This window comes from Mytilus californianus, unplaced genomic scaffold (genome assembly GCF_021869535.1).
Source record: "Mytilus californianus isolate M0D057914Y unplaced genomic scaffold, xbMytCali1.0.p SCAF_5, whole genome shotgun sequence".
Lineage (NCBI taxonomy): Eukaryota > Metazoa > Mollusca > Bivalvia > Mytilida > Mytilidae > Mytilus > Mytilus californianus.
Window position 1 is genome coordinate 66,958,160 of NW_026262701.1, and position 12,693 is coordinate 66,970,852.

General features: G+C 30.9%; 2 protein-coding genes across 12 annotated transcripts in view; one reads left to right on the forward strand and one right to left on the reverse strand.

Moving 5' to 3' along the window:
- The window catches only part of LOC127701283 (uncharacterized), a 526,465-nt gene that overhangs the window by 229,908 nt on the left and 283,864 nt on the right, over positions 1-12,693 (forward strand). The gene's annotated exons all lie outside the window — the stretch shown is intronic.
- LOC127701281 (anoctamin-10-like) overlaps positions 1-12,693 on the reverse strand; it is a 65,392-nt gene that overhangs the window by 9,361 nt on the left and 43,338 nt on the right. For 3 of the 4 annotated variants that reach the window (XM_052205139.1, XM_052205137.1, XM_052205140.1), the window contains 2 exons: positions 11,208-11,342; positions 9,651-9,767 (listed from right to left, as the gene is read on the reverse strand). In XM_052205139.1, the coding sequence (XP_052061099.1) occupies positions 9,651-9,767; positions 11,208-11,342 (252 nt within the window). Of the gene's footprint in view, positions 1-1,080; positions 1,104-9,650; positions 9,768-11,207; positions 11,343-12,693 lie in introns of all 4 variants that reach the window. The other variant, XM_052205141.1, reaches the window with a different exon arrangement.

Genomic DNA, 12,693 nt, shown 5'->3' on the forward strand with positions numbered 1-12,693 from the left:
CTAAAACTAATATCTTACACCTGATGCAGCATGGAGAAATTTTACTTTATTACTATTAACAAACCAAATTTATCATTGTATGTTTTATTTTCCTTTGATGCCCATAGAAAGTTGACATTTTCCCCAAAAAGTTCAGGTAGTTTCAATTTATTCAGAACTGCTTTACATACATATCTCTCTCCACACATATAAAAAATATATAAAACATGTAAAGTTATACAAAGTAGCTAAAAATAATTAATCTTAATATTTTATATGGTATTAGACCACACATTAAAACAAGCAATATTACAGCATCAAAAAAATATATTAATATCATAAAACTGTAAACACAATAATATGTCTTGCCTTTTTGTAGCCAAAATAGAGATAAACCCGATATTCCTGCAATGATGCCAGTTTAAGATAGACTATGCTTATTTTCATCAAAAATTCACTGTCATAATTTTTATTGAAAAAAGCAAACTTGTTATTTCATGCACACAACTTTATGGCATAAACAAAATCATTAACAGATGTTATTACACCAATTTTTATCCTAACACAACTACAAAATCCTGCTTTTTTGACACTGTACATATAAAAGCATCTGCAGCCTTTTCTGATCTATTATAGAAAAAAAAACCAGCACATGAATGACTGTCCCATATTGTGTATTGATAAAATGGAATATATATATATATGTGTGCATGCACAAGTATCAGTGTATATGTGTGTTTGTGTGTGGGGGTTTGGGTGTATATCAATGAGACAGCAACAACACAATAAAATCAGAAAAGACATATTCATGTTTACCATGTAGGACATCAACAAAAAGTCTCCTGGTCAAGACTGAGAAAATAAGGCACAATATACTTCTATCAACTAAGATGTGTGGTTTTTTTTGCAACAATATAAAAAATATATATGGTCTATCATAATGAACTATTCTAAAATAGACGTATTCTGACGACTAAACATTTCACTATAATGATATTGAAGTTGGAAAAGTTATACTTATGTCTATCTTCCTTGATAAAAATAACTTTTAAAAACTGCTGAAACATTAAAAGCCTATTTGATAAAAAATATAGAAACTACCTCATTTTTCCATGTCCACTTGTCTGCAATGCAAAAAAAAATCAAAACAAAAGTGCTAAATAACAAAATAAAAGCGACTATGTAAAAGTTATTGGAAAATTATATGTATAAGCTATATATATAAAGTGAACATGCAAATCAAATAAAAAAAAAGTAATAGTAGGTTAATATGGTTTATACTGAAAATAGGAATTAAAAGAGGCTCACTTTATGTTTATCAACTGTTTAAAATATATGGCTGTTTTACCTTAAAGGGGCATTAGCTGTCAAATTCATGTTCACCGATTTGACTCAAATTCTCATATTCGACTTATAACATACTAAAACATATATCCAAATTAAAAAAAAATCTAAAATCAACAATTTAAGATACATAAAATCGATAGTATGTATCAGCATTTAGTGTGTATTTTAGTCTAGACGCCATCTAATTAACCATCGAGGTGACCTTCCAAAGACTGCCAGCAGTCATATAACCCGATATAAACATAAACATAGATATAAATAGATAGCGAACTGGTGTAATTGGATTTTTTTTTTAGGTCTGTTTGATTTCACATTATAGGTTAAAACAATATGTGAATAATTGTTTTTACCTGTACAACAATGAGTTTTTGTAGGTCGAATCAGTCAACTAAATGGTTTACCCTTGTTTCACTTCCAATGTTGACATTCTTTTCCTTTTTATAGCTGAACATGCCTAGTTCATGCATAACCCATCTATAGCTAAGGGGTTCAATTGAAGTTCACATGAATTACGGATTTAATGAGGTCGAATTATTCACTTGCAAGTGAATAATTCATTAGCGATGTTTCTTTGCTTATTTTGACAAAACTGAACCAAACTGGCTGCTAAAAGCGAATTATTATTTCACTATTTCATTTTCATTAATGATTGAACAAAAAAAAAAATCATATTCTATTTTTTTCTATATCTCAAAGCTAATGCCCCTTTAAGCCTGTATCATAAGCTTGACTTAAGGTAACACGATACCGAATGACGTTACGCCACGAGTTATCGTTCCTGACGTTATCGAATAACGTTCACACATACAAGCCAATGCAGCAGGTTCTGCAATCACAAAGTGATTAAATAATAAAAAAAATATTTTTGGTAATTCATTATGTGACATTTTTAACGGTAACTTTCCCTAGATGTAGAGTGCTGAGAGTTTTGATGCAATACGTAACGGTTAACTTATTTGACATAGATTGCTTTATCGTTTTCCGGCAATTCTTCTGCTCATTGTTAACCTTTAAAAATGTATTACTTTACTTTTAAATATTGTGTTTCTTTAATATTTAAGCATCTGCACGATTTATCTTATATATGTTTTTATGCATAACAGACTGAGTTTTAACACTTTATTTTATTCTTGGTTTATTTTTGCAATAAATACTTATTCATGATGCGCGCCGTATCGCCATGAAATTTTGTTTTGAAGTCGAAATCTAATCTATAGACACTTGGGATGATGTGTGAAAAAACAACTATTAATTCATGTTAAAATGGTCGTCAAAAACACCGCTCGGGCAAAATGGAACAAGGAAATTTATCGGAATGAGAATACGGATAGAATTAGGCGAAAAAGCACAATATAAGCAGACTTTGATACTCATACAGAAAATAGTTTGTTAGTATGGAATGTAAAAAACGTGGTTTAACTTGCTTATTTTGCCGAATAACTTTCCCTATGTTCCAAGTGTAAACAGTCTCTGAAAATCATTGGTTTATACAGAGTAAATCCGATATAGTTTTAAAAATAAAGTGCTAGCTTTGTAACCCTATAGACCAAGTCTACACAGGGCAGACAGCAACATCGGAATGAGGCCTGAGAAAGTTAACGTAGGCTGAGAAATATATGGGAACTTGATTCGGCAAAAATAAAATTAAAAAAATTCAGGTCCCGTTACAGTCTGATTAAAGCCAGCTCCAAGTATATAAGCTATAAACGCAAGTTGATAGTTCGGGCTGGCTCTAGTCAGACTGGTTCAGTAACAATTTTTTTCTCTCGAAATTTACAAGCAAACGACTGACTAATTATTTTTCAAACGGCAGAAAGAGACTGAAATAGCTTGATCTTGAAATCATTTAGATTTTATATTCGTGTTAATTTACGCTTGCATGGGTATTCAGTGGTAGTGTGGTTTTTTTGGTGTGATTTGAGTTGGAAATAATTTACATTTACAAGTTCGGAGACAAAACGACTGAAAGAGAATAAACATAGTTGCCTTTTGAGGCCCTGAGGGACATATTGCTCACATACTAGGCGTCAGGAAAAGCCCGAGGAGTTTCACAGTCTTAAAAGGAGTTTTTAGAACAAGTATAAAAGTATATCTATATACATGTAAAAAAGAAGTGTTTTTATTTCTTTGTGTGGATAAATATACTATATACTAGTATATATATGTACATTGTAATATAAAATGTATGTGTACGAGCTTTAGAAACATGAAAAGCGAGACTCGCCGACCTTTTCACTTGTTTCGTAGTGAGTACAAATACATTGAATTTTATATTTTTGACAATGTACATAATTTTTATATTTTGTTTTTATTCTACAATTTACACCCCAAGGATGACTAGGAAATAGAAATATGGTCACTTGGTCTTCTTCCGACCTGCAGTCAGAAAATGCTTCCAAAGTGGGGCGTCCATTTGGCTGTGCGGGATGTATCAAGTTTGCAGCCACGTCCGGTCAGAATGGGGACGTTAAATCCGATGCCTCGTGTAAAGAGAGTTCTACGCTCTTTGAACATTAAGAACCCTTGAAACAACTCTTTGAGAGGTCCGTAGGTGGCCTGTTGCGAAACAAAATGTCTGTCCCTATCCAATATACCCTCATTTTCCAGTGTCAGTCCAAATTTTCTCGACCATCATCCCAGATGGCCTCTATTACAAAACCTAGCTATTGTATTTATTGTTAACTTGTTCTCGTCCTGAACATGCATGAACTATTTGCCACTGGACGTTAAGCAACCAACAATCAATCCTATAATTTACACCCGTCACTTATAACTTGTACAAAAGTTGGCTGTTATAATGATAAATGGAGATATGGGATATGCAATTTATAAGATAGCAACATCTGGACATTTAACGACATCAAAACCAAAGACCTCAAGAAAATTGTGACTAATGCTAATTGGACGAGTATCTTTTTATTTCTAATTTGTAGTTTTAGTAAACGTTGGTCCCCTAAATTGGAAAGTATGTGTAGTATAATTATCACAGTAACATTTCAGTCTCTTAGTACATATTTGTTAAGTCTTAAAACTTTTGTTCTTCTTGAGAAAATTCAAACCATAATGAAATAAGGAGATGCGGTAAGATTGCCAATTAATCAACTTTCCACCAAAGACAAAATGACTAATGTATGTACCAAGTCAAGAATATGACGGCTGTTTATCATTCTTTCGATGTATTTGAGCTTATGATTTCGTCATTTGATAAGGGACTTTTAAGTTTTGAATTTTTCTTTGAGTTTTGTTATTTTATTTTTTAGAATGTGTATTTTATCAGGATCATTATTTTCCCTCATAATTTTCACAACTAACAGAATGTTTAACCTTTTTTGACTGGTGCATCAAATTTGTCTTTTATAAACAACTGTTTTCCAAATTGTATTGTATCGTCCCGAACATGCATGAACTATTTGCCACTGAACGTTAAACAACCATCAAAAACCAAGCAATTATAAATCTGTTAACTGAATCAAATTTTTAAAGTACTCTATTTCTGCATGGATGCAGCGATGACACCACCATTGTCTTAAATGATGGAGTTAAAAACTCAGTAATTCAAATGAACCACACGTGAAATTTTTCATGTTATTTTCACGTGAACTTTACAAACATTTGGAGGTATTTTTCATGATTTTAATTAAATTTAGAATAAAGATATTATTTGAATAATCTTATTATAAAAATTTACGTGAATTCAACGTGTACCAAATTCCGTTGATTTATGCATGAACTATTATCATAAGATTTACGTGGAACCAACCAGTTCAAGCAAGTTTCAAGTATATGCTCGTTTGGTGCGAAATTCAGACGAGATTAATGTTAATTCATGTGAGTGAAATTTCCATGTGCAGGACGAAATAAATTTATATCAGTAGAATTTCATATTGCATAACTAGGAAATTTACGAAACCCGACAGGGGAAATGAAAATAAAAAAACAACATTCAGATCCTGACACATATTTTGTTTTCCATATCTCTGAGTAGGAATAACGTTATATTCTGTATTCAATAACGTCATACGTTTTCGGTCAAATTCTAGGCATATCGATCAACTTTGAAGCCATTTATCTCAAAAACAAGGATGGTGACATATGAGTTTTTTTACGTGTATGGATTCAGTATGCAATCCTGGATATTATGTTAGTTTTTTGTTTTTCTCCGTATATAAGAACATATCCATCCATTGGAAAATCTAAAAAGGAAAGCCGGAAAAAAGCCATTTCTCCTATATACCTATGTAAATTTGTCGCCAAAATTGACGTATTCCTATCAAAATACCAAGAAAACAAAAATGGTGACCCCCATTTTTTATTACATATTCCGATGTAATTCGATTCAAAGAACACGTGTGTCAAAAAGTTTGGAAATTGGGAGATATGCCATTCGGTATCGTGTTACCTTAAAGGGGCATTAGCTACAATTTAGACCAAAAAATCAAAATATGATTCTTTTTGATTCAAGTATTAATATAAGCAGAATTTTGAAATAATATTTCATTATAAGCAGTCAGTTTGGCACAAATTTGTCAAAATAAGCAAAATTTGAATCAAATTGGTGAACATGAATTTGATAGCTAATTATCCTTTAACCTAATTATTATTTGTCATTTTGATAAAGTAAAAGATCTCTACTTTCAAGGCATACAGTTGAGCTAATTCTCATTCCATAGACCAAAATGAACTTGATGTTACCAGTATCCTGGACAACTTTCTTTTCAAATTTTTTATCAACTGACAAAAAGTTGTCCCTATGTCCATATGGGCTCTGATGTAAAACTACTGCGTGTTCACAAGTTAATTGAATGTTAAGTGTTTATGTCATTCATACTTTCTATGAGAATTATGAATGAATGTTTAGTCAATGCTTAGTCAAGTTAATTGAATGTTAAGTGTTTATGTCATTCATACTTTCTATGAGAATTATGAATGAATGTTTAGTCAATGCTTAGTCAAGTTAATTGAATGTTAAGTGTTTATGTCATTCATACTTTCTATGAGAATTATGAATGAATGTATAGTCAATGCTTAGTCAAGTTAATTGAATGTTAAGTGTTTATGTCATTCATACTTTCTATGAGGATTATGAATGAATGTTTAGTCAATGCTTAGTCAAGTTAATTGAATGTTAAGTGTTTATGTCATTCATACTTTCTATGAGGATTGTGAATGAATGTTTAGTCAATGCTTAGTCAAGTTAATTGAATGTTAAGTGTTTATGTCATTCATACTTTCTATGAGGATTATGAATGAATGTCTAGTCAATGCTTAGTCAAGTTAATTGAATGTTAAGTGTTTATGTCATTCATACTTTCTATGAGGATTATGAATGAATGTTTAGTCAATGCTTAGTCAAGTTAATTGAATGTTAAGTGTTTATGTCATTCATACTTTCTATGAGGATTATGAATGAATGTTTAGTCAATGCTTAGTCAAGTTAATTGAATGTTAAGTGTTTATGTTATTCATACTTTCTATGAGGATTGTGAATGAATGTATAGTCAATGCTTAGTCAAGTTAATTGAATGTTAAGTGTTTATGTCATTCATACTTTCTATGAGGATTATGGATGAATGTTTAGTCAATGCTTAGTCAAGTTAATTGAATGTTAAGTGTTTATGTCATTCATACTTTCTATGAGGATTGTGAATGAATGTTTAGTCAATGCTTAGTCAAGTTAATTGAATGTTAAGTGTTTATGTCATTCATACTTTCTATGAGGATTATGAATGATGTTTAGTCAATGCTAAGTCAAGTTAATTGAATGTTAAGTATTTATGTCATTCATACTTTCTATGAGGATTATGAATGATGTTTAGTCAATGCTTAGTCAAGTTAATTTATTGTTAAGTGTTTATGTCATTCATACTTTCCATGAATATTATGAATGAGTGTAAAGTCAATGAGCAACCTCTTTTTTCTGTCATATCAACTTTCTTTTATTAGACAATCAAAATTTCCTTATATATCATTATATGTTAGATTGTCATATGTTTTATGTCAATATTATTAGACAGTTGGTTTGCCTGGTAGATGGATGGACTGATGTTTATAGTCAAACAGATTTCTTTCAACTGATGCCTAGTTCACACGTACATTTAATTCGAATTGAATTGGAATCGAATGCGAATCGAATTTGCTAATCGCCTTCACACACTCTTCCTTTTTAATTCAAATTGGCTAATTCGCATTAACCAATTTGCATTAGAAATCCGTTTTTGTTGATACGAATTAAAAGTTAACGTCGTTCGGACAGTAAAGCAAATTTGACGCATGTTGCAATTCGAATTAGAATTAACGTTTGGACGTAAAACGATTCGAATGGGAATTAAACTAATTCGAATTAGTTAATGCGAATAAAATTCGCATTACGTGTGAACGCAGCATATATTTAGAACAACAACATGATTAAATATATTGAAATAGTACCTGCTTTTTAAAGTGGAACATACTAAATGTTATAATCCCACTAGAACAGAAAATAAACCATTTTGATATTGCTAGGGATAGAACCTCCTCACTAGACAGATGTATGAATTATTGTTAAACATTAAGTGACAAATATTGCATTCATATTTAGGACAAGAACAATTTAATAAAATATGAAAATAAACCCTGAGCTGATTTTTTAATTTCCTTGTTTATAGGCAACTTTCAATCGGAAGACCGCATCTCATCAGGATGCATTATCCTGACTCTGAGTCAACCACTCTTTGCTCTCGTCTCTCTAGTGAAAAAAAAGAAGCAATTATCAACGTAAAAGTCTTTGGTTTGACATGAAAGTGAGTCAAACTATTTGAATCCCAGTCATGTAAATTAACAGCTGCACTGAGCATTCTATTGGGGGCTTATTACCAGCCCAATCATGTCAACAAAAATATTCAGGACTAGGACATTCTAATGCCATATGAATATGAACCCTGCTTTGTACTAGACCGACACGCTGAGGTAATTGTCTGCAGGAAAACATGTTACCTAACAGGACAAATTATTCTGACTCTGATCTGACCAGTCTTTGCTCTTACTCCTTAATTCTGTGTGCTTAGGGGAGAAGCAGCAAATAACAAATTTAAAGTCTTTGGTTTGACCTGGCTAGGGTTCTAACCCATAATCACCTACACTAGAGGTAAGCACACTACCACAAGACCACTGAGGCGGTAAGGATTATATGAAGCTTGGTAAGCAAATAAAGCTGAAAAAAAGAACTCAGAAACAAGAGAAAATACATACCTAAACAATATTAGGACAAGATTTCAAATTTTCTTTATTTATATGGTTCAAATTTTTGTAGATTTTGTGGTTATTCAAACCAACCAATCAAAGACCATCAATCAACTAATAGATCTAGTCAAAGAAATTAACTGCCATTAGAATCATACTTTTTATTTGACGAGTTTGATTCATTGCCTGACAATGTAATTTAATATTGTTGATGCTTAGAACTACTCTTATGTAAAAAGTGATAATATTTTTGTTGATTCCAAAAAAAATCAAGCATGGAGACCCATTATATTTTCTAAAAGCCTAGAAATCACAAAATAAGCAAACTGTTAGTTATATATTACTGCTTTATATCTATAAAAAGTAAAATCTAACTATATAGTCCTATACAAAGCAGATATCTTATATTTCTGTAACATATTTGTATCTCAATTAGATTTTTTCCATGCCAAAAATACAAATTTCTAAGCTAAAACCTTTAATAACTTCACCTTTGCCTTAAACCAAGAAAATTGAAATCCAGGAATAAATTCTTGTCCAAGGTATACAACAAATACCTTTTCTGTATTAACATATATTAATCTTTTTTATCTGAAGCTACGAAAACCTATGTTGGAGAAAGATGAAATTTTTAAATCTAAATATTTGACGAGATTATGTAAAAAGCTACAATAAAACTTCTCAAATTATTTTGTTTGGCTGCACAAAACGTATAGCTCTAATCTTTTTTTTTTATTATGATTACATTCAGCATTTTTCTTCATTTTCATGAAAAACTCATATTTTGACGTAAATCTTAAGTAATTCATTTATATTTCTTGATCTTATGCATTCCATACGTTATGGACATACTTGAAACAGTTTCCAAAAATTTATTTTCATGGACCAAAAAACAGGCAATAAATGCCCCTACTCCTTCCCAAACTTGACCGCTTTCAAAATGTAAGACATAACTAACAATCAAATGTGATTTTCTATAAGCATATATTGATCCTCTACATAAGTTTGTTTTCTAAGTTACAATCCATGTAATTCATTTTATAAATTTAACTTAAAAACACTTCCATTAATCTCATACACAGTAAACACTGATTATTTAACTCTACCTCTTTGTGAAGAGCTTGTTTCGATTTGAATGCCACTCTTGCTAGTTCTACTTGGACCCATTTAGGTGTATCTGGTATAAAGTAGGCTACTGCAAACTTGACAGCTAATATAATATGCTGAAAAATAATTTGATTGTAATTATAGACTAAAATATCAGCTGTGAGTCACAATGCCACCTGATTTCAACACATTTAATCTTCCCAAAAGCAATCAGTGATTTCTTTTTAACCTTTTAATAAAAATCTTACAAGAAATATAGGCATGTAACATTGTTATTTTCCATATATTTCTATTTTTAAGGGGCATAACTCCTAAGAAATTGTTTTTCAGCACTTTTCCAAGACCTTGCTGATAAAAACATTTGATATTAACTTTATAAAAATCTGACAAGAAATGTAGGTATGATGGTGCTAATAATGTAATGTTCAATATAAATTACATTTCAAAGAGACATAACTACAGTAAAAATAATAGATCAGCACTTATTTTTGAACTCACCAAAGACTTTACTGATATAAACCTTTGATGTAGGCTTGAGTGCACTTACAATATAATTTTCCCTATGATTGATATTTCAAAGGGGCATAGGTCCTTTAAAAATAGTTGTCTGGAACTGATTTTTAAACTTACCAGAGACATTGCTGATATAAATCTTTTGAAAATCTGGTAAGAATTGTACACTTGAGAGCACTTACAAGACCACATGGATAGAAGCGTCACATGAGGAATTTTTTTTTTAATTTAAATTATATTCATTCACCTTTGGCACAAGTATGATAAAGGAAATAAAAATAAACATCTCAACATCTGTTTAAAAATTAGTTTTTCTACAAGTGATTTTCATTTTCATGACAGGTTCTGTAAGAACCAGGCAGATTAAAAATTATAAAAAAATGATCATAAAGAAAAACTATAACCATGATAATATCTGTTTGTAATAGTATCTTATTCTAACCAGAAAGATATACTACATTTAATACATACAAATAAAGTTTTAGTGATGATGGCATATCTTTTTTTTAAATCTCTGTTAAATTTATTCACAATGCATTTTAGATTCAAGGAAATTCAAAGATTGACATATTGTAAAATCACCTAGGTAAGTTTTTTGTAGACCATTTGTTGAAAAAATATCTTTTGCTATTTTGTGTTGTTGGGTAGTCTCAATAATGAATCCCTTATATCTATTTTCAATCATTTTCACTTTTTCTTTTACACAGCCACAGTGTGTTCTGTCTGTTAATAACTATAGCACTGTATCATCAGTGTGATTTTTCCTTATGGAATTTACAAATTGAAATTTGACTGATGTTTTAAAGTCCTTGGTATAGTACACTCCATATAAGAGTTCTGTTTCACGTGACTGGAATGTCATAGTCAAAAGATAAAAAATGTTCTGGCCTGGACAAAATTGTGTGAGAACCAGAAGAATAAAAAAATGTGTACTACTAAAACAATATGTCTCCCTTCTATGAATAAAATAAGGAACAAACATTACAAGCATTTAAGAATTTTGGTTTTTATCAGGAAACAGTTTATCACATTCTATGACATACCTCAACCAGTACAAATATAAGCACAGTATTTACTGGTGTAATATCAGTCGGCAGTAGCTTCTTGACTTCAGGATTCATCCCTATCAATGCACAGTTAGTAATTACAGCCATTACACTGATTAACTCAAAGGCTAGCTACAATTTAAAATCATATTATATTCTTTCATGGAACATAGTTATTTGTAGTTTCCTTTGCCATATGTTTTGTATAATATTTTTCTAAGTTGATTTTACCTATAATTTGCAATAATATTTGCAGTTTTATAACTGACTGACATCATTTGACTTCATATTAATTTTAATCTCAAATAAATCTACTTTGTTGTTGTTGAAAAAAAACTACAAATCAAAATGGGAGAAAGCAGTTTGACTTTATCCCATTTCAATGATAGTAATGCAAACACTTATATACCACCTTTGATAAGTGTTTAGTATGATGATAAATTTTCACTTTTGTTCTCGTAATCGGAACAACAAAATTATTTCCGTACTCCATGTATACCTTACAACAAAATTATTTTTATTTACCTGTGTACGTTATTTTATTTGGCGGCATTTTTTGCAAGGTTATGGTTGTCTTTCTGATATTGTTTTATATCTAACCCCCTTGTTTTATTAATTTTGTATTTACATTGTGTCATAGATCAAATTTATTCGTTCAGTGTATAGGAAGTACACCACTAATTCATGGCCCCATTGCTTTCTATGCTAAATTCCTCAATTTCAAGCAGACACAGCTCTTTTGTTTCAAGTTCAAATAAAGTGACAATCATTGCATGTCAAAGCAACACTTTATGGTGTCTTGTACTGGAAAAATCAACATACCTTTAATGGCATATAAGAAAGAACTGGTTCCCGGAACTTGGGATGTACCAAAACAGGTACTTCAGATCTGACATACAGGCAAAAAGTACCCTCTTTATAAAATTTGGTGCAGTATTTTTAATATTCAAAATTATAAGTTAAAAAGTGTTCTACAATGATCACCAGTCATTCAGCTTTCATTTGATACCAACAATACCTAAATATTCTACATATTTTGAAAGTTACACTCATGCGTAGGAACTATTTTGTGTTAAATATGTACTACTTTCTGGTATGTGCTTTCTGGCCGGGCCGAATTAGTGGTGTTACACCTATAGATATAAGAAGATGTGGTATAAGTGCCAATGAGACAACCCTCCATCCAAGTCAAAATTTATAAAAGTAAACCATTATAGGTATGTATATAGTATGTTCACTTGTTTTTGGCAATATGTCTTTTGATTGAGTTAAGCCATTTCAATTGATATTTTATAGTGTGTCTTTCTATGTTGTGATGTTACACTATTGTTTCAGGTAGGGTGAAGGTTGGCGCCTATTAAAACGTATAAACCCGCTGCATTTGTTTGCACCTGTCCTAAGTCAGGAACCTGATGTTCAGTGGTTGTCGTTTGTTGATGACTTGATGTGGTTCATAAGTGTTTCTTGTTTCTCGTTTTTTATA